This window comes from Oenanthe melanoleuca, chromosome 3, assembly GCF_029582105.1.
Source record: "Oenanthe melanoleuca isolate GR-GAL-2019-014 chromosome 3, OMel1.0, whole genome shotgun sequence".
NCBI lineage: Eukaryota > Metazoa > Chordata > Aves > Passeriformes > Muscicapidae > Oenanthe > Oenanthe melanoleuca.
In genome coordinates, this window is record NC_079336.1 from 66,132,543 (window position 1) to 66,155,316 (window position 22,774).

The window sequence follows — 22,774 nt, forward strand, 5'->3', positions numbered from 1 at the left end:
GTCATTCTGAAGCTTCATTTAACCATGTAAAAATTTTTGCTACATATTGTTAGTACTTTTATAACAACTGCTGTTTCACATTGCCTGTTTTGTTCTGCCACTCAATAGAAATATTTATTCATTATCCAAGATCTAATTCTACTTGCAAAGGTCATTGATATTTAGCTTTTATCACCTTTAGTTTTGTTTCTGAATTGTCAGTGGTACACATATATATATCACCACATGCTAAAAAACTGATTGCTATACTCCATTTATACTAAGAATTGCATCTAGTTCAACAGGTATTTTTGGTGACTTCTTTCATAATTATACTAGATATAATTTTGATTAGAAATAGTAACTTGTCACATACTGAAGCAAGAACCATGTTTGCCTGAAATTGAGAAGGTGGCTGGCTATATATCCAACTTTGATATTAAATCCTATCAAGTTAGCCTTCAGAGTAATTTTCCTAAATTTCAAGAGGTATATGAGAAGAAGAATGCCAAGTTTCCCAAGCAGAATATTAAGCACTAGCCTATCATGCTTTGACTTTTACAAGATTTTTTTTTCTGCTAATAACTGGCCAAAGTAATGTGTTTGATTTACTGTTAGCCAGTTTAAATACATAGGACTGTAGAGACAGACTTGAACACTAAAGATGCCTAGTCTTCAAAATTTGTTAAAGGCAACACAATTACAGCCATGCACTCACCAAGGCAGAACTTGATTTGTTTGGATTTTATGCCCTGTCTTTGACTTTCCAGCTACTGATGAATAACTGCATAGTGGGAAGCCCCTGGAAACCTGAATTCTTAAGGAAAAATCTCATTGCTTTACTTCTCAAAAGTTAACTTTAGCATATTAAGTTTTGCCTCCTAGTAACCTTCAGTGAAACCTCCTTACAACTCCATGAATCTAAGAGTTTCTCCTCTTATATCTATAAATATTATTCAGAGATCTCAGAGTGACCATGAACAGATTCTGATGACTGAGAAAGCTAGCAAGAAATGCCTGTAGTGTTTTCCCTGATCTTGCCTTTCTAACAGAGCACAACTCAGCAAGAATATATTAAAGAATGGAATTGCAAAATTTGGGAGGGGAAAACTGTCGCCAGAGGTTTCTCCCGTGTCATTGTCTGTAAGCACATGAGAAGAATCATACTATCTATAGATAATAGGTATTTCTGAAACAAAATCAAGCACCAGCTAAAGACAGATATTTTAATCCTACAGCCTACATGGCTTTCTAAGAAAGATGCTATTTAAATCTGAGGTAAAAGTATTATGCAGAATTAACTGATAAGGTCCTCTAATCTTCTTCTGTAAAAGAGATTAGAGTAACTGATGATTTTAATAGTCTCTTCTGAGCTTAAAAACCTTGAAAGCCTTGCTCTGCTTTTTTTTTTCCCCCAAGTTGATCATCAAGAGTGCAGTGCCTCTTGACCTTTTGGACAAGTTCCAAGATAATACAGATATTTCTCAGATTATCAAAACTTAGAAGACTCCTTAAAACTTTAGAGGAAAAGAAAATGCCACACAGAAAGTTTAGGCAAGAGGATGTGTGTATTAACAAGATTTTTCATGCACACATTTGTCTGTTCTTATCGCACTTGCTGTTTTGCTAACTCTTAGTGTCTCCATCAGGCTCGCAATGCTCATGTAAACTTGTTTTGCAGCAGCTCAGTTTTTATCTGGTCTTTGCAGCTTGGGGGGCTGGGAATGATTCTCTATTTACTTCTCTTCTGCAAAACCACAGAGCCCCTTCCAACACACAGAAACTATTAGAGTGATGAATTATCCATCCCCTCTGCTCCCAGAAGTAACCATCTCAGTTACTTGTACAACTAAATATTTGTTGTCATCTCATATTTGTAAGTATTCTACCGTTGCCAAAGTGGGAAAGCAGCAACACATAAATCAAAAGTTTTAATTTTCCATTCCATATGCCACAGTCTGCTAGAAGATCCAAAACAGACTGAAGTAGCTGTCAAGAAACACAGACCTTACAGCTGTGTGTACAGGAGAGCAAATGAGTCTTTCACCAGACCAGTTAATGTTGTGTAGACCTTTTATAACAATTATTTGCTTAGAGCGTTTGGAAGAGTAGTTCAGCTGCTGTTCTGAATCCATCTCCAAATAAGTATTTTTCTTTCCATAGCCCATGCAGGGAACTGAGCGCAGCTACATTGCTGAATTGGGTGCCCACAGGCAACGTGACTGTCCTGTGCTCAGCATAGCACACACTGCCACCCACAGCCAAGGCAGCCTTTTGCCATTTGAAGCAGACAGCAAAGCACTCTCCCAGCAGGCTTCTCTCATGCACTGGCAGAGTTTAATTCAGCAGAAACCTGTGCAAATTACATGGATCTGCCAGAAAGTGCTCGGTGGTTTTTGCCTTACATGGCCAGCTGGGAGCCCAAGGAAACTTCATCTCTCAGGATAATACAAGGTCCAGGTGCTGCAGTAGGCTTAGGGCCATCAAAGCAAGGGGCCTGCACTTACCTATTTTTCCTAACACCCACAGATCCAGGGGAACAGAGAATGTCTGGGGATAACGTCACTGTGCTGTAAAACCACTCTTCTCCCAGCTCTCAGCTCTGCCAGCAGCACATGATGACGTGTGAGGGGAAGCTTCAGGCTGGAGGAGAAAGAGCCCAGACCAGAGAGCAGCATGAAGAAGGTGAAAATACAGGAAAGGGGATAATAGGATTTAGGACCAAGGACTAATGTTTTACAAGGGATCTGTTTTGTTGATCTGCACTTTCAGCACTAGACCTGTGAGCAGTTGTAGAGCTCCACTCTAGGCTCTGCCTATATTCCAATTTCAGCCCCACAGTCTTCTCTTGGTTCATTTCTGTGCTGAGGAAATCTCTAAAAGGAGATTGTCCACACTTGAGGCAGCCCCTGGAGGAGAGTAGGATGATGGGGTGTAGGGCATGGGGATCAGTTTGGATACAGACTGTCCCCTCTCTCTTCCCCTGAGCCTGCCTCAGTCTCCTCAGTATCCCCATAGCATCTCTGCGTATGACGAGGAGGGAGCCCTGCTCTTTGCATGACCCATGGAGTAAGGACACACACCCACTGAGAATCATCCTTCCAGCCCTCAAAAGTATCTGCAAGAGCAGCAGATGCTGCCTGGGAAAGGGACTCCCCTGGCAGTAGCCCACACTTCTCCACTGTCCAGGAAAATTCAAGCTCGAGATGGCCCTCCCTGCTCATTTAACCTCTATCTCCCCCTCAGAGGAGCTTGATGGACTTTTTTTGCCATATGCCAAAAGGACACTTTTTTTTTTTTATGAACAAATTAAAATGTCAGTGAGCTAGACTTGCATGAGAAATTTACTTATTTTGCCCTTTGATTGAAGTGCCATTTGTGCCTTTCTCCCTTTGCTGCTGTTGGGGAGAGGGTGAGGGAAGTGCTGTGAAATGACTGGCTTTCTACTACGCTCCAAAGAGCAGTCTAGGGTTCCTTCCAATTGTTTCTAGAAAGTTATTCTTCTTCTTAAACTCTTGTGGTTTGTCTCCATGCCTGGGAGTTTTGCATTGCCCTTTGGTAAGTGAGCAGAGAGATATTTTTGGGATAGTAGTCCTTTAGTCTGGCCAAAAATAAGTACAATTAAGACAAAATAAGGAAAAAAAGGGACAAGTTTTTACCTAAAATTAAGTGTTGACAGAGCCACCACAATGTCCCATCCCAACTACAAGTTTCAGATTTTGACCACATTATGTCACTTCTCTATAGCACAACAGAAATTTCACTATGTGACTTACAGTGTAATAGCAGATAAAAAACCTGATATCTTTCAGTAAATTAGTTGTGTTAGAAAATCCTTGGTATGTCAGGACTTGGTGACTTGTTGATCAGGTAGTTACCAGAGTGTAAAAATATAAAGGTCTGTCTTCCTGTTTGATCTACAGGCTCCTGCCAGCCTAGTTCTGCAAGATGGGAAGGAGGAGGCAGATTCCTCCTTGACACAGCCTGGGACACAAACCCCTGACTGCAGCCATAGTTGCACCAGGAAAGCAGCACTCATGTTGGCAAAGCTCCTTTGTGCCATACAGAGCAATTTCATTGTGCTGTTGTGCAAAGCAGAGCCCTCCACAGCTGGTTGCTAACTCACAAAAACATGATACAGCTATTTAAGACAAGGGTTACGAAGTAATGTACTGAATATGGGAAAGATGTAGCTGTCCCCATTGAAATATGGCTGCTGCTTACATTTTGGCTCTTGTAAAAATGATTGTGCTCCTGCGCTCTTCCATGACCACATTTGGGCAGGACTTCATTTTAGATCTTATCAAGAAGTCTTTTGCAAAACTGTCAAGACTTTTGTTTCTACATTTACTTCCTCAAATACTTCAGAGATTCTGAAGGCTTTCATTTTCAGTGCTTCGCAGAAGTGCAATGCAACAAAGTTTTAACAGTCCAAAATATTTATTTGCACAGTACTTCTTGCTGCTATAATTTACAGCCCTGTATGGGTATTTTTACTATGCTTTTTAGTTCATAGTAATGCCATAACTTGAAACATGTTCCTTGGATGTCAGCGGTTCAATACGAATAAACAAACTTGAGCAATAAGAATCTAAATCAATTGCCCTTTTAGTTAAAGAAAAGTGCATGTCTCAACTCTGGACTTTTTAGCCAGGTTTGATTTCCACACTTTTCAAATAAGCACTTCAGGACAGTTTTAACACTACCAGCAAACCAGGAACATGAACATTGGCAGGGTAAGCTAGGTATCCTGTCAGTAGCATCATACCTTCCAGCTTAAAACATGATGGCTTCTTTTGCCCTTTCTCCCACATTTCAAACCTTAATTGCTGTGGAGTCAGGGCTGCCATTTAGCAAACTACCTGAGTTATGCATTAACATGTATTTAAGGTGACACTCACTCCTACAGAATAAAAGTAGTCCTCACACCCTGCCCATCTTTCTCACTGTGTCTCTCTTGGACATTCACAGTAAGCAGCTGGATAAAGAAACAAGACAGTGTTATTGAGGTGCTGTGGCTCCCCAGGCAGCGTGGGGAGAGGGTCAGAGTTGCAGCCACTGCGGTGGCTGAGGCACCTTCCTGCAGCCAGGAGCACTGGAGCCAGCAGGGATGAGTGTGGAGGCTGGGGACGGGGCCAGGCAATGACAGCACCAGCTCCCAGGCACGAACACCACCAGCAGGTCACTGGCAGGCTTCCACTTCAAACAGCCCACTGTGCATTAGTGCAGTCTAAATAGGCATTTGGCAAGCCTCACATCACCTCACACGAGAGCTTCTCCTCCTTAATGTCATCATTAATTCTGCTCTAAGCACATCCCTTTTCAAGGAGGAAACAATAAAGAAACGCAAAATTCTTGAGGCAACAGTGCAGAGAAGCCTCAAGAGTTGTGGTTCCAGAGGAGAGACCTTGCTGACAACTCCAGTGCTTTCTACAGGATTACTACAATGCAGTGAAAATCAGAAAAATGGGAGTAGAAGTAGTCCAAAAAGAACATAAATCTGAACACAATCTTATCCAACTCAGTACCATGTTAGGTGTTAGAAATAATCAAGTAATGTTGAAACTCCTAGCAGTTTGTTTTCACTACTCAAGAATAAAACTTCAGTTCAATCTTTCATGGAATTCCATTATAAGTCATGGTGTTGCAGGAGACATGTATATGCCCAGTTTTAAGAAAGAGAAAATATAACTGATTTTAAACCATGTGCAAACAACCTACTGCAGTAATGACATGTATGGGAATTAAAATATGCAAAACCAGAAGGTTTGGAAACAAAGGAACTCAAATTGCATTTCTCTGAAGAACTACTAAAATAATATAGAGGGGTACAGATAACACCAAAGGATATCTGTGAAAGCATGTTGAAAAGGTGCTTCTCTTCACATTTTGTCTATGGATACCTCAAAACCTTTATTTCTAGTCAGCTAGGAAGAGGTTCAAAGTGTTTATCTGGCTTCCACATGCACGGTACATGTATTTATTTTATTGCTTACCCTCTAATGTGCTGATGCCCAGCAGCTTCTCAAACGTGTGCCTGATGACACGGTGCTTCCTATAAATTTGTAATACTTATTGCAACATCAAGAATAATGAAAGAAAAAGCATACAGTTGCTGTCAGCACAAAGCAAAACTATTGGTTGATGGATGCTAAGAATTCCTCAGTAAGAACCTTGATTAAAAGTTCATCATGTTCTTCCCATGTGAACAGTGTCTCTTGGTAATTACCCATTCCTATATGGCACTTGGATCCTTTACATGATCAAAAGTTGTAAGATTAAGCTCCTACTCCACTAGAAAAATTAATCACTCCACTTAACATTTCTGTGGCAGAAGAGGTTGGTATTCTCCATTTCACATGCAATGAAGAATACAATTGCCCACAAAGCATGTGAAGAACTGTGCTTAGCTTTGCTCAGAAGGCATATTGTATAAAAGATGTAAACTCTCAAGCTGAATATAGAATTCTCACTCTTTCTAAAGACTATTCATGCTGATTCACACAAGCATTGATGATTAACTGCACTGTGCTCCTCCAGCTCTACTTTATGGAGCATAAGGCTGTGCTTGTAGGATAGCACACACCTGCTAAATACATATTTATGGAACAAAATCCAATCTGTGCATTCAGTCCTTACCTCATCTGCTTACATATATACTGTCCAGTTATCTCTCTGAAAGAATGAAATATTTTATGCTTATACATAATTTTTTTCAGCAAAAAGTTATTTCTTAAAATTATTGTACCTTTGAAAATATAACAAGCTCAGCAATGCTTTTTGTCTAATAATCTAACATCCACTGCCCATGCATTCTAGAATTAAAAAGGTATGTACAGATTTCAGATTTTGGGATTGATAAAAATTTTGCTGGCTAATAAAGTATAACCTTGAGTACAATATATTTGGCTTCTACAGAGTAACTGGGTAACTGTATTGAGCAACATTTCATTTTACTGAGAAAAGGCAGCATGGTTGCTCTCTACCAACAGAATATATTTTAAAGTCAGCCCAGTTACATTCTAAGATGGATCAGGTTTACATCATAAATTGGAGTTCAGCTAATCCTTGCGTTCTGACAGAAGGATCAATAGATTACAGGGACTACATTATCTACAGTTTTTCATTAAGGAGTCATATCCACTGGTTTTTAAAAAACCATCTTGGGGCTCAAATTGGAGCGCAAATTACAGGCTGCTAAGTCATATCTCAAGTGCTCTGTCACACGGTTATCCAGCTGTCAGTTCCACAATCCTATAAGCAGTGGTATCTTCCACACTGTGCTGAACTAGTTGCTTCTACAGGCAATACTTTCATGCACTGTTGCAGCCACTCTGTGGCAACAGCTGGTCAAGAATCCCAAGAACTGGGAATAAAATTCACACAAACTATTAGAAGAAAGCAATCTGCTTTGTGTGCTGACAAATTTCCACAGTAGCTTCATAGTAAATCAAGAGGTGACATATGGGAACTGATTTCACTGATCCCTAGCCATCAGACAGGATGAGTCTACATCATTCTCCGAGTGCACACTTGGCTCTCCTCCCTGCATACATTTGGGCATAGGGCCATGCTGAAGCTGAGTGTACCAGAAACTAGATGCATCCTGCAGGCTACACTCAGCCCATCTCCCCTTGCAGCAGCGTTGCAGGGCAAATGCTGACCAATTTGCACTCACCAGGCTGAAACAAGTCTTGTTGTTTGTGGGTTCTTTTCTTTGTTTGTAGTTTTTTAATTGGCTGAGAACAGAAGTGCTGAGGTGTAAAACCAGGCTGACTTCTGTTCTTACCTCTGCCATCAGAGTGGTACCAAGGAATGTTAGGCAGTATAGCTGTAGGTGTTTTATATAGGTAAATACTGGCTCGTCATTACCAGTAGCTGTCTAGGAGGAAATTATTTGAAATATTCCCTTGCAAAGACAACTATTACAGTTCCATGCATATTAACCAAGTGCAGGTGAAGAGTTTACCAGTTAATAGAAAAACAAACTGGACTCAAGTACCACAGACTAGCCTGGAGATTAGCATTTAAATTTATAGGTGCTTGCTGTTGGGTTCTTTGTGTTTGTTTTTGTTGGTTTGTTTGAGTTTTTAAATCCAAGACTCAGAACCATTTAAATATGTTGAAGTAGAGGTCCTAATGACTACAGTCTTCAAAAAATTAATTAAAAACATATCAGAACTCTCCACCAAACTGTGCAGAACTGAATCCAGAAAGTGGCTATTGTGGCTATGAAGGATGAAAATGTATCTCCCAGTCACAAATCCAGGGACAGATTAAGTTTCTTATTCCAAAACATTTCCGTACTTACACGGCTGTTTAAAGGGACTGGCAGAGCAGAATAAGACTAGAGGACCAGGTCAGCTGCACTGAGTAGAACTAGCAGATGATCAAAACAAGTTTACTTAAATAAAGTGCCTAAAGTTCAGTGCCAGTTTTGGAAAAATCTCACTTTTAATAATGTGGGATTTTCAGCCCTTGATCAGTAATCTGTTGAAGGTACCTGCTATCCTTGAGTAATAGCTGTCACAGCATCAAGTCTGAGAGAGTTCAAGAAGTGGACAATGCTCTCAGGCATATGGTGGGATTCTTGGGGTGTCCTGCACAGGGTCAGGAACTGGACTCAAGATCCTGATGGGTCCCTTCCAACCCAGTATATTCTATGATTCTATGATTAAATAATGACTTTTTCCCAATACCCATCAATAGGCGTACTCCTTACAGTAAAGGAAAATATCTTCCACCACAGATACTAAAAAGCTTGTCATGTTTGTGACATAAATACATGAAGCACTTCAGTTTCTGCTTCAGAGGAAATAGCCAAGCAGCCACACCCAGATAATATCTTATGGAAAACTTATTTCAGAGACAAAACTTCATGTTTCTTCTTAAGCTAAATCAGGGCTTTTCAGTCAATTTAATGCAAAGAAATATATTTAACTTTAGCAGCAGTCTCATGTTTAGTTTCCTCAAATCCTGTAATTATCAGCTTTGTAGAAAATAAAGTGATTCTTACCTGGGAAAGAGACAGAAGCACAGCTCAGGCATTTATTTTTTCTAAGCAATCAGTGAATGCACTGTTACAAGCTTTGGAATATCAGGACTCCTTCTGCAAAAAAGATATCCCTGTAACCCAGCTGCACAGAAATAAACATTTACATCGTTCACACACTTACTCCGTCTGCCTAATTTTCCAGCACCCTCAACTCCTCAGTCAGTTCTGAGGGCAGCTGGCTTAGCAGGGGCCCTTTGCAAATGGTGGCATTTCCCACAGAAGATATGAAAATAGTTAAGTATGACATCCAAGATACTTGGAAAATATGCATGACTGAAAGAGAATTTTAATGGTCTAGAAGCCAAGTAAAAACTCCAGTGGCAAGACTGGAAGCAGCAGCAGCAAAAATATGATAAATCTTAAAAAAGGTTCCACAGAAGTATAGGGCCAATAAAAGTACCATAAGGAAATGAAAAAACTATCTCAGTTTACTTATAATCAAGGCATATTTTACTGACAGATCGAGACCACATGATAAGATCTCTTATATAACATTAAGAATTTCACATCATTACAGGCCTCATTTGAGCTACAAAAGCAAGAGATTTCGTATACTTCATGCTGACAGCTGTGGAGAGAAACTGCAATAAAATTCTCAAATTTATTCAGATTGATTAGCAATAACCATACTGCAGCAGCTGCCTTGCCATTGCTCAGCATTTTGTGTGCACGAACAGCACGAAAGATGAGACAGTACTGTGATTTTCCTGATATTTGTAGTATTACACAAGATGAAACATATATTTAAGGAGGAAGTTTAACTTAAAGGCAGCTCTTGTTTAAGAAATGGCCAAGTGAAACTCCAACAGTATATAGAAAGTTAGCACAACATATATTCGCAACTATCAAAGACTGTGAAGCTCAAACTCTTATTAAACAGTATTTGTTTGAGGGAGGATTGAAAACACAAAAATATTTTTGGAGCATTTGCCAATCATCTGCTGAACCAAGGCACTCTAACACCTTCCATCACTCAGAGTACAGAACAAAATCAATGCCCACACTGCTGGCTGGGCAATCTCCCTCAAGCATTCCTGAGATGGATAGTTACCATTAATCACACTGGACTGGAAAGTTCATTTATTCCTGGCTTGATAGGGTAGCACTTTCTCTCTCTCAGGTAAGTGCTTCAGAATGAGAGTAAAAATTACTTTCTTAGTCCCAGTCATCTATTTCAATGGAATTGAGCAGTGAAGGAGGTTTAACAGCACATCCTGTTAGTCCTCAAGTATTTTCGACAGGACTCGAACACCAAATATCCTTCCCAGATTACTGCATTAGAACTGATCAAACTGGTGTTTTGGAGAAGTAACAATTTCTCCAGACACTTTAATACCAGCTGGATCAGCACTAGAAAACCTGCTAAGAGGTGTTCTAGCTTACTTCAGCTCTCAGGCAATGAATATGACAGCAGAAAGATAATGCTGATCAAGAACTGAGAATAAAACAGTAAAACAGTACCACAAAACAGTATCCTTTCACTGATATTCACTCCCTTTGAGGAAATGCAGGCTATTTGTTCACTAAGTAATAAAAAATGTATCACTACCTGTTGACTTTTTGAGGAATTATTTTATGGTTCAAGAATTTGAATCATTTATCTACAGTGTGGTATTTTCAACTCTTTTGGAAAAATAATCCTGCAAATGCACACAAAAATCTTCAACAAAACCCATGTCAAACCCTTCTTGTGGAATAGCCAGGAATTAGGATGCAGTAGCAGGCTCCAGTTGTGGGAGATAGTGACATGGAAATAGGCAAAGCATGCAATACAATATGTAATGAAATTCTGCTGATTCAACACCTGAAAGTCTAAAATCTTCAGGCACCCCTAGCTGACTCTTGACTCCTGTTTTACAGCATCTTCAGCTTATGCTTACCTTTAGAGACAAGATGGTATTTGGTAAGTACCCTGTACACTCCTACATCATGTTAAGAATGTCTTCTTTTAGTAGTCCTCATATGTGTATATCTGGTATTATAACAACTGAATCAAAACTCACCTGAGAGGTGAGGAACAATATTTGGAAGAAAGTAAAAGCAATAAACCCAAGTGCTTATATTTATTTCCCAAATAAAGCACAAACAAGATCATGCTTTCGTAAGTAGCAAATCATTGACCACATGAGTAAAGTTGCTAGGTCAAGTGTTGATAGTAAAATCTGATCTTATGGGCCTTAGAGAAACAATGTGTTTATTTTCTCTGCATCAGTATCCTGAAGAAAGCCATCTATTTGGTTACAGAAAAATTAAACAAGGCCAAAACTGTACCAGCAGATAATTACTGTGAAGCCATCCATTACAAATGACCGATTATGCAGAGGGCCTCGTGCAGTGCTTAGCAGGAGATCTCACGAGCAGCAGCTTCCTAAAATAAAAGCAGCTGAGTACAGGCAAGCTTGAGACAGCAGTAGAACATACACCCTGACCAGGCAGGCAGGAGCACACATTGTACCCATGCACCTGCAAAGAACAGCCAGCTAAATAAGTCCTTTGGGCAGTGCTTTATCTCCCTAACTCGCCGTCCCACCACCGCCCTAATCAGCGGAGAGATACAAACACACTCGTTCTCACAAGGTCACAGCAGCAACAGAAGCACAGAAGGAGTCCACCAACCACAGAGAACTGACATCTTTTTCAGACCTCATATTTGCACTCCGCTTCTGAACCTCAACCTAGATTTCCAACTGATGGCTGGATTAAAAGGAATAAAGTTGTCCACTTCCTGGGAAGAAGCTATTTGGCAAGAACCTTGATGAAATTCAACAAAACCTGAAAATAATATGTATTTTTAGTTAAAAACCACAAACATATGATGCTCACAGGCCATTAGAGAACTCTCAGTAACATCTCCACACTTGTATTGGTGAAGCCGGAGAAGAGGAAACAAGTACAGACCAAGCATATAAAGAAGTAAAGTAAGAACAAAACATCTCCTAAAAGTTGTGCTCTCATAGAGAAGAAAAATTGATGTTTTCAACACATTGAGTAAGGGAAAAAAAATCCATTCCACCTACACATCCAGAGCTATTTTATCTGCTAGACTTAAGGAATTATTGGGTCAAAATTGCACTGACACCTATGTGCAGATACAGACCTGATGCAGTGTTTTAATTTTTGAAAACTATGGGAAAAACTGGCTATTCTATTTTTATTTCTCACAGTATTTTTCCAGAGTCAGAGAATGCCAGAGAATCCTTTCAGAAACAATCATGTAAGTAATAAATCCACCTTCAAAATGGGGGGAGGGTGTCGTGACATGGGCTACCCTTTCTTTTTCCTGCGGCTTCTAACTTAACCCTAGGACAAATTCATGACCTAATTATTATTTCCTCCTCTTCTCCCACTTTGAAACATGCAAATACAACTCACCAATCCCAAGTATTAATTAGATTTATGAAAGTTCCTTTAAAATTATTCTCAAATTGCATTTCCTATACTTTGATGTACACATAAGGGAAACATTTTTATTGTCATTTACTGCAATTCACTAATATTGTGAATATCTGGGTTTTAAGAGACTTATGTTTGCCATAACACTTAATCTTTCAGCTCCTCCCTGAAGAACTGCCTGTTCTTCTGCAATTAAGTTACCCTCTGTGAATCCCACACTACTCTAGCTTCTTTTGTTACATGTAGTACATGCATAGAAATTTCTGCAGCTAGTGCAGCAAACTTTCCAGTCTTGTAAATGCTTTTTATCAGCTATTTCTAGAAAGCAGTGATAAAGCCTTTTAAATCAAATTTGTACTCAAGATAAATTTCGCTTCATAATATATTTAAGTCATCAACTACCTAAAGAATTTTAAAAGCATTTGTTATAACAGCAAGGTACAGATAAATTCTTTACTTCTTCTTAGTAGTTCATGCCATTAAAATGCTTCAATTGAAAATTACATTAGTTTTATTTAGTTTTACTATCAGCTTATTATTAATTGTGGGCTTAAAACAGCACACTGACAAAGGAAGCAATTAATGCACATTTTGGTTTTGGTATCTAGATGAAAACCACCATCTAACTAAAGATGCAGTTAAAACACAGGGCATAGTTTAAAGCGTTGTGTGGCCTTCTCCTTATTTTTTAATGACTGACATATGCACAGTATAAGGCTCCTATAGGCAGAACCATGAGCACTATTTTATTTATATTGTCCAATACTTGCCAGGTGAAAAATCTTCTCTCTCTGGAACAGTAACTTGTCCAGATATAAAAGAAACTTTTTTAAAGAACTCCTACACTTTCATTTTGGCAAAACCCATAGAGAACATGACAAGCAGCTAAGAAGGACTGCTGGAGGGAAGAGGAGAAAGAGGAGGCCAATTTGACAGGGAGATGGGATAGGAAAGACCATGAGATAAGAACTAATATGGTGTCAGTTTGAGTTCCCACACTCCCCCCACGTACTTTGTGCTCTTTCTATAGGAAGGAATGGCAGAAACCACCCACCCTGGCCTGGGATCACTTCCCTTTGCCTGATGATCAGGAGCTGTAGGCACAGCACACACTGGCGCCCTAAGGCAGCAAGGAAGAAAAGGAGGCCTGCAGTCAGCAGCTTCAGGCCAGCAAGGATAATCACTAGCTTGCTTTTGCCATCCTGGCTGAAGTTGAATCACAAACCCAAAACACCAAGTTTGGTAATCTCAGCTGAGGTCTCCTTTGCACTGCTATTTATATCAGGCACGTGGCATGGTCAGAAACTCGCAATATTCAGCCATGGTGGTATTATTAGAACAAACATGGGGGCGAACTCCACCGGTTTTTCAGTTCTGCCTTTAGCTGGACAGTTTACCAATGCTGTGTGAAAGCAGGGTGGATGTGTTTGCATTCTGTTCACAGTGCATCTTCATCTGAAAACTGGCACCTACAGAAGCCTGACAATCAAATGAAAGAACTTTGTAGCAGGGCTGAACAGGCTTTGCCGTGATAAGGCCATGATAAATTGAGGGCACAGGAATCCATTTCTCCAGTGACTGAGAACATGTGCTACTGTTTCTGTAAGGAAACCACCCTCCTGAACTAATTAACAGGCTTATTTCTTTTCTTGTTCTTCATTTTAACACACTGAATCCACTTTTTCAAGGGACACTCAGGTAAAGAAGACAAAGATTTAAAAAGGAAATTAATGAAGCCCAGTCACAGTTACTAGCAAACAAATCCTTTTGGAAAAGGCAAGGCCCTTAAAGGCCTCTCATTTTGTTTATTAATCATATTATTAATTATTTTATAATCATATTATTATTAATTCCCCTTTTCTTGACATGACTTGTGTTTTAACAAGCCGAAATTAACTGAAAGGGTGTTTAACTTTCACAGTTAAAAAAGAAAGCAAAAGATTCACAAAAAATGCAGAAATCCTTGAAAAATAAAAAAAAAAAAAAAAAAAGGCAAGTTTTAGGGGTTTTTTTAATAAATTACCTGACCTTGATAGCAACCCCTCATGACAAAATACGCTGCACTAGATTCTTCCCAGGAGTAACAGCAGCACTGAAACAGACCTGATAATGAAGGGGCAGGTTTAAGGTTAGTCTTCCCTCCTGACAGTCATAAAATATATATGCCTCACAACTTAGTCTCCAGACTGCTAGACTGACTTACAAGAAAAAAATCAGTATCCAAAGTAAATTACTCAAAAGAACTAAACCAGAGTTGTTTACAAAGCATTCTAAGTTTTCCATCATCTCTTATATCTAGAACCTTTGTTAATAGTAATTAGAAAAGCACTGCAAAAAATATTTTATGCATTCTAAACTTGTCAGTCTTTCAAGTAAAATAGCCTTACCTGGTACAATTATGAGACTCTTTTGCTTCACAATTTACCTTAGTTCTGGAGATAAGAATGAAAATTTGTCTTACCCAAAATGTCAACAGACAATTTACAGTAAGAAAGCTTTAAAGGAATTGTCCCTGAAAAAAATGTACATAATAACAAGGAGTAATTATTCCAGATTGTCCAAATGACAAATTTTGCAGGCAAACAAAGATTTTCACAGTGTGTGAGATGCCATGTGTGAAGGGCTAAAGTAATTGCACACCATTTGAAACCCCCTGCTTGTACACCAGGTAAGACCACCACTGCTAGACAGCAGGGACCTCCTGCTGTGAGCTGTACTCACTGAAGTGGCAGCCACTGATTTCAGGAAAATAAATCAATATACAAACCAAGCTGAGCAAGTCAAACTTTGACCCCATTCACACAATCAAATTTTCAGACTAATAAGGCACTCTGCTTCCAAAAGTAAGAATATGGAAGAATGCCGGAGAGGAGGGGAGAGATTCCAAGTATTAAATTGATCAGCAGAAGTGCAATTACCAAAAACAAAGCAGAGAGGGTTTCAATTTTGACATGCTACAAATTTTAGGAACAAATCATTTTTTATATTAAGAACATCTTACTGTATTTTTGGCAGTGCAAACGAGTGTTCTACTGAGAAACCATTTCCACTACAAAAATTAGCTGCTCAGCAAGGACATGTCACAAGTCCCTTGACGTGAAGGGAGGCAGGGGGAGGGGAGATCCATTTCAAAATTATTTTTGTAAGTCATTAAAGGATGAGCCATTCTAAAAGATTCAGTTAAGAATACACTCACGCAACTACTTTAAAAAACCCAAAGCAGCTTCTATAATTTCAGGTTCATGGGACAAGCACATATTAATTTTGAAATTATCTGTTCAGATTATAGCACACATTTTATTATTGCCATTTAAAGGATTCTAATAGGATAACACCATCTTTATTAAACTGTTGATACAGATGATTCTTTTAGCATAAAGTCAGATGAAGACATTACAAAAATTACGTAGCTATTAATAGATTCCAATATACTATTAAAAGAACATCTTCCTTACAACATTGGTCTTTTTTTACAATTAGAGACCAAAAAAATGAGAGGGTTCTGTCATAATATTTTACTAAATTAGCATTTAAATAATACTTGAGGTACTTTTCAGAAATTATTGAAAGCTATGCACAATTAGCACACTCAGTTAAATCTGAAGAATACGTCTACAATATTAGCTATTACATATGACAATACTATTTGCTTTTGAAATCCAGTTTTCTAGAAGGTTAAAAAGTTTGTAAAAGTCAGCTCCAACCTTTCCGGTCATCTATATGTAAATATGCTGCTCTCATAATTTTCATGTACAAATAATTGTTTGTTTATGAATTAGTTTGACAACATTAACTGTAAGGTAAGAAGTGCCAGTACCCTTTATACAGAATAGACAGACTGTGACTTGCTGAAAGAAGAGGAAGCACAAAGCAGACAACTCCCTGGGCTCTGTCATCCCATTTCACAGTACTCTGTGAAACCAGATCACTGATACTATTCCAGAAGATTGTATTATTCTGATAGTTCTACCACTGAGAACAATGTGCATTCCCAAGCACAAGACTAAACACTAAGCAGATGATTTTTAAAAAGGAGATTTGTTATACTTCAGTTGTTCTTGATCACTCAGTATAAAACGTTTTGTGACTTTGCAGAAAAATCACATCATATTTCTGTCCCTGGACTTGCCAAAAAACACTAAAATAACAGAAGTCAAATTCTGTTCTATGCATATCCACAGCCATGAGAGAGAAATTCCCCGGATTTCAAAATCTTCCAGAGAACAAGAAAGCTTTGCAGTTTCCCCATCTCACCCTGCACCTAAGCTCCTCTGCTAGAGTCTTTGTGAAAAAATAGAAAATAAATAAAACTATGCTGCTGTGACTGAGAAACTAAATACATTCATGGTCCCAAGCCAAGGGCACTGGGCAGATTTGATTTGAAATATTCAGATCCTTGATTAAAAATTGAAGACATTCAGACAAGGTATCGGGGTGACTGAAAGAAAGCTGTTTCCAGTGGGAAGAACTTTCTTGTTCCTTCTGGCAAATGGACCGTAAAAAAAGGAAGTTCATCCACAAACATCACAGTTGTTCAGTATCATATCCCAAAATGGGTTCCAGCCACTTCTCCACCTCTGCCACAGACAAATTTTTTCTCAGTGCATAATCTTCAACCTGCAAAGGGACCAGAAAATGTCATGAAGATTTTGAAACTCCAGCTTTAAATATTTACAAAAATTTTGAGATATCTGCTCATAAGCTGATTTTGAATGCTCTAACAGTACTACTAATTGATGGTGTTAGTTACCTGATCTTTACATATCTTGCCAACAGCAAAATATTTGGAATTGGGACTGGAAAAGTAGAGGCCAGAAACTGCAGAGGCAGGTATCATTGCTAGTGATTCTGTTAGACCAATTCCTGGAAAAGAGAATGAGGATTTTCTTATTCTTTCAATTAAGAATAAGCACAAATTCAAACCATTTTTTATACTGAGCAGCTTTGAGCAAACTCAGAAAAACCAAGCAGCTTTCAGATGAGCTAAAACCAAACCCTTTTTTCACTGGTTAACCATTAAGAAAACCTCAGAGCTTTAAACATACTGCAGACTTTAATTAGAATTACTGTAAAGTAACTCCACGATTTGAAGGAAAAAACATGGACATTATGGCAAATGAGGTTTTGAAGCAAAGAAAGGTATTTTTGGAATTGTGAAAGTACCAGTGAAACATGTGACATGCAAAATATTAGAGGAAAATAAATGGAATTAATCCCTTTTTAAGAACTACCATCCCAAGGTTCCTGTGGACCAGGAAATACTCTGCTGAATTGGCTTTTTTCCTGTTTTTTTCTGGAATGTCTTCCTACTGTCATAAGGATGCCAGAAATTTTTTCTGTGCAGCAGAACCCTGTTTGCATGCAATCTGCTAATTAGGGACAAAACTCTTCCACCAAATAGCACTGGCATGTTTTGCAAATTCTTCCTTGAATGAGGCAAAATAAAAATGGGAATAAAAAGGGAAAGACAGCAATTCCCAGAAGCACTTCAGTTTAGTTCTGCAACACCCAATTTGTTCTTTGGTTGGAATGTTGATTTCACATAAAAAGCAATTTAAGAATTTAAGAATCTTAGTAAAGCTGAGTTACCTGTTGTTTCCTCAATGTTTGCAAGTTTCCACATGGTGAGTTTTTCTGTATGGTCAGGCTGGCTGGGATATCCAGGAGCAGGGCGAATTCCCTCGTATTTAATTTTGCGTAGGCCAGAGAAATCCAGCTGCTCACTACTACTGTAAGCCCAGAATTCCCTTCGAACTCGTTCATGAAGCTCCTCAGCAAAGGCCTTGGGATAGAATGAATTTTTTTTTATTTATTTTTTTTTACTTTGTACAGAGTGATGCAATAGCTGTTTGATTAAGATGAACAATTATAGATGTTTCTTGCATTCCCATTTTCATTTTCAAGAGAGCTCTTAATATAGGTGAGACTTTGAAAGCATTAAAATTCACATGAAACACTTATTTTGCTAATTCAAGTATTTCAGGTACTTCTCTTATTGGTAGAGAGTAGTTTTCTGATTGTTCTTCTTCAAAGAGGTAAAGACGTGGACAAGTAACCCAAAAAAGACAAAATTCATTAACCTATGGTATAGACGCTCCATTATAGCACTGAGGTCATTAGGTCTTGACTATCTGGGTGTCTTGCCCAGATCTACCTATGGAAGGCTACATCATTCTTGCCCTCATGCTAGGATCAGATACAAGTATGTGCTGCTGCTTCTTTTAGCAGAGGACCTTCCCTCTAGTTCAAAGTGGGCAACAGCTTTTCTGAACTGCTCCTGCAGCTTATGTGATTTTACCAGCACCAGTTGCCCTTAATTAATAATAATTTCAGAAACCCTGCTACAGCTTGAAGTCCCCAGCTAGAGCTACCCCACGTGCATTGTACTGAAGAGACTCTACGTTTGCTGAAAGTTGCAAGGAAACGTGATAAAACGTCATACCTCTGCCAATCGATCACCGAGAGCCTTCACCATTATGATGTTGTATTCATCATCCTGTTTCCTAAATTCATTGCATAAATCATCTACACCAAAGCAGGCCACAGCAAACAGGCCTAAATAGTCACAAATGCCAGAATCCAGTGGTGCTATGAAGTCAGAGAGGCAGTAATATGGATCTGTGCAGGTAGAGTCCTTTTCAGCCTAAAGTAACATAATGCAATAAATCAGAACATTTTAAAATACATAATTAGGGTACTATTAAGCTAAATACCAGTATTTTTAAGACTAAAGGGCTTAGGGCCTTAGCCATGGTAGTTTTCCTATAGTTAAATTAGAAGAAAATCACCTCTCTTACTCTGAGGGTATTTGGACCACTGGAGAACAAAACACCAAAGACGAAAGATGCAGCACTGAACACACATTTTGCTTCTATTTACAGCTCCTAAGATTTAACAGCTTACACTGCAAAAAAAAATTACTATGAAGTAAGGAATACTCTTATGCCAACAACTGGGTAAAAGGAGGAATATTTCATCTCTACCTGTAACAGATTCCACATTTGTTACAAAAACTGATGGGTGATGTGCAAACAGAAGAATTCTTCAGCAACTCCCATTGTAGAATGGTTATAAATCTATAAATACTCCTAGTTATGCTACAAACTATGTGCTCAGTAATCCAGACAAAACAGCACCCAAGATACAGACTTTTTACTAATCATACACAAATACAAAAAAATGTATGTATTCCTACTGGAAAGTTGAATCCTAAGCAAATTTCAAGTGGGCAAACGGCAGTGGCCCAATGGAAAAGGTCCTGGAGGTGCAGGTCAATATCCAGCTGAACACGAACCAGCAGGGTGCCCAGGTGGCCAAGACAGCCCATGGCACCTTGGCCTGTATCAGAAACAGTGTGGCCAGCAGGACCAGGGAAGTGATTCTTCCCCCTGTACCAGCCACCAGTGAAGCTGCATTTGAATACTGTGTTCAGTTTTGGGATCCCCAACCAAGGAAGAACATTGAAGTGCTGGAGCAAGTCCAGTCAAGGGCAATGAAGCTCGTAACAGGTCTGGAACACTCATCCTATGAGAAGTGGCTGAGGGAGCTGGGGAAACTGAGGCTCAGGGGAGACCTTACTGCTCTCTACAACTACCTGAACAAAGGCTGTAGCCAGGTGGGGGCTGGTCTCTTCTCCCAGGTAAGAACTAGCAGAACAGGACAACACAGTCTTAAGCTGTGCTAGGGGAGGGACATTTGGAGGAATTTCTTCACAGAAAGTGTGATTAGATGCTGGAATAGACTGCCCAAGGAGGTGGTGGAGTCACTATCCTGAGAGGTATTTGAGGAAGGACTGGACATGGCACTCCATGCCATGGTCTAATTGACATGGAGTTGTTCAGTCGTCAGTTGGACTCAATCTCAGAGGTCTTTTTCCAACCTAACTGATCCTGTGAAATAGGGAATTATACTGAATCCTTTTCCAAAATGGAAGAAAGGTAACAGAAAGAGGTGCCTGAGCACCAAAAAAGAAATCTTGAACCATATCAGTATATTCATTGTGGAAGCATGATTGCTATTTAAGAGGTGGCACAGTTCTTGTAAATCTACACAACTTACAGAGAAAGGAGAGATATTTAATGGCTATCACTTAGCTGAAGATTCATTTTTTTTAATCCTGTGACAATATTTTAGCAATGTGTTTCACCCACTCCCAACTGCATCTTAAAAGCAAATAAAATACTCCATCCCTGAAAAACAGAGAGAATTGTCTATTAACCTACAAGGTTACAGAAAGTACCATAAAATTAAAGAAATATCCTTTTTCCCTCACAGGTGAAATTTATGTTAATTTTAAGGTTTATTTGCAATTTTTAGAGCTGAGGAAAATATTACATGCATCTCTAACTTTTAGATTTATATCACATCCTTAATTAGTGTCAATGTCATGGAGAGAACTCTGTGTACTAAAAGGAACATTTTATATAAGAAACAGAAGACAATTATTCTCTTCTATTTTGCTCTGCTGAAAGAGATGCAGCTAAAATACATGGAGTCCAGAAAAACAGTATGCACAGACTTTCATGACCTTCACCCTTGAGAGAAGTCTGAATAATTGGGATATACAAGGTAAAAAAAAGGCTAAGGAAACTAACAGTATTCCAGTAATAAAAAGTAATTACAAGAACAACATCAAATCAGATATTTTCCTTGGGAAAATCCTGGGAAAAGCCAGGAAAAGAAAGAGTAGTAAAGCTGATTTACATGTGATAACAAAATGTTTAACTAAGCCATAAGTCTCTGAAATATCTGAGCCTGTGTGCCTGTTGAGAGCATTTTATATAAACATCTGCCATGGACTGTCAAGACACACTAAATCCAACTCAGGGAACTGTAACAGATAAACTTAAGAGCCAGGTAATTCTTAGTACAGTTCTGCCAATGTTGGCACACGACTGTGCTCACAGAGTATTGTACTCCAGAAATGTAGGTAGTTAAATTTTTTTTCTGCCCACATTTGATGACTGAATATGTGAACTATGAAGAAGTCAAATCAGAAATCAGGGAAAAAGGAGAGGCAGAATATCTTGCAAGTTCAATCTACCAAATTAAATGCAAATCTAAGTAAATATGATTCTCTCCATCAAAATTAGCTGCCAACTAATTCTAAACAGCCCCTCCATACAGTGACTTTAAAAAAAAAAATAAGTCTATCGGAAACACTTATCTCCATTGAGCTTTATTTTCCAGGTTTTTAAATTTTAACTGGGTCTAAGATTAACACATTGAAGCAGAATTTTTTATCTAAAGTAGAATCCAGGGATATTAGAGAACTAAGGTTCGTTAGGTTCATGTGATCAATTTATGTAACACACTGCTTTAGGACATCTTAAAACTGAAACAGAAAATGCACATTATATCTGAAGATGTCAAACCTACAAAGCATTTTGTACAATTATAACAATGCAAAATACTACAAATACTACAATACAAAGATCTGGCTCATCACTGACAGGATCTTGTTATTACTGAAAGAAATGACACCACAACAGCTGCAGAGAGATTACAACAACCATTTTCACCATTTTCACCATTTTCAGATTTTAATAGGGTACTTCTATTACATTCCTGAACTTCAGGGGGAAAAAAGGTCACTTAACAAATGTGCTGTCACTGTACCTGTTGCCTCAATCCATAAAATTTTGCTATTGGTTCTGAAGATCCCACTGCCTCTTCTACAGCATACAAGTGGATATCATCTTGAACACTTCGAGCTGGCCAGAACCCAACCACACCTCTGGCTTGTAATTTCTTTTCATTAATCAGTATTTTTAGTAGATCTTGAGCATCGTTATAAACTCTCTTTGCTTCTTCACCTATTAAAAACAAAAGAAAAAAAGAAATTGCCTTAGAAAAGGCATGTTTTCAGAAGTGGCTAAATCAGTTTAAGAATTGTTTGAAGATTGATTAATTTTCCACATAACTGTCCAATCTCTCAGCTACAGCAAATAGGAAGATTGCAGCGTGATCATAGGGCTGTAACAACATGTATCTTAGGGGAAAAAAAAAAATCAAACAAAGCACAGAATGATTCAGCCAGCACCTAGTAGAGGCAGAGAACACAGAATAAAATGAGCAAGAGACCCGGTGTGTGCACCTACATTACCACAGTGTAGCAGATCCAGAACATTGCTTTCAGTGTGACCCATGCATTTTTATCACGTAATTTAAAGCCTACTGAATAGCTTCAAAAGGAGCTTGCCATCTTCACCCACAACAGGAACAGAGATACATTAAGTGCTCTGCTGCCATTTGTTGTTAATGAAATATCTCCCTGTGCTTTGACAGGTGAATGCTAAATAAGATGACTGAGCACTTTTCCACACTTATTTTTCAGCCTTGCACACC

At 38.7% G+C, this 22,774-nt stretch overlaps 1 protein-coding gene across 4 annotated transcripts in view; it reads right to left on the reverse strand.

The window, feature by feature from the left end:
* Positions 1–15,704: 15,704 nt before the first annotated feature.
* MTR (5-methyltetrahydrofolate-homocysteine methyltransferase) overlaps positions 15,705–22,774 on the reverse strand; it is a 49,620-nt gene continuing 42,550 nt past the window's right edge. For all 4 annotated transcript variants that reach the window (XM_056487395.1, XM_056487394.1, XM_056487396.1 and 1 more), the window contains 5 exons: positions 22,046–22,242; positions 18,870–19,070; positions 18,017–18,209; positions 17,178–17,290; positions 15,705–17,044 (listed from right to left, as the gene is read on the reverse strand). In XM_056487395.1, coding sequence (XP_056343370.1) covers positions 16,952–17,044; positions 17,178–17,290; positions 18,017–18,209; positions 18,870–19,070; positions 22,046–22,242 — 797 coding nt within the window. In that variant the 3' untranslated portion in view covers positions 15,705–16,951. The remainder of the gene's footprint in view (positions 17,045–17,177; positions 17,291–18,016; positions 18,210–18,869; positions 19,071–22,045; positions 22,243–22,774) is intronic.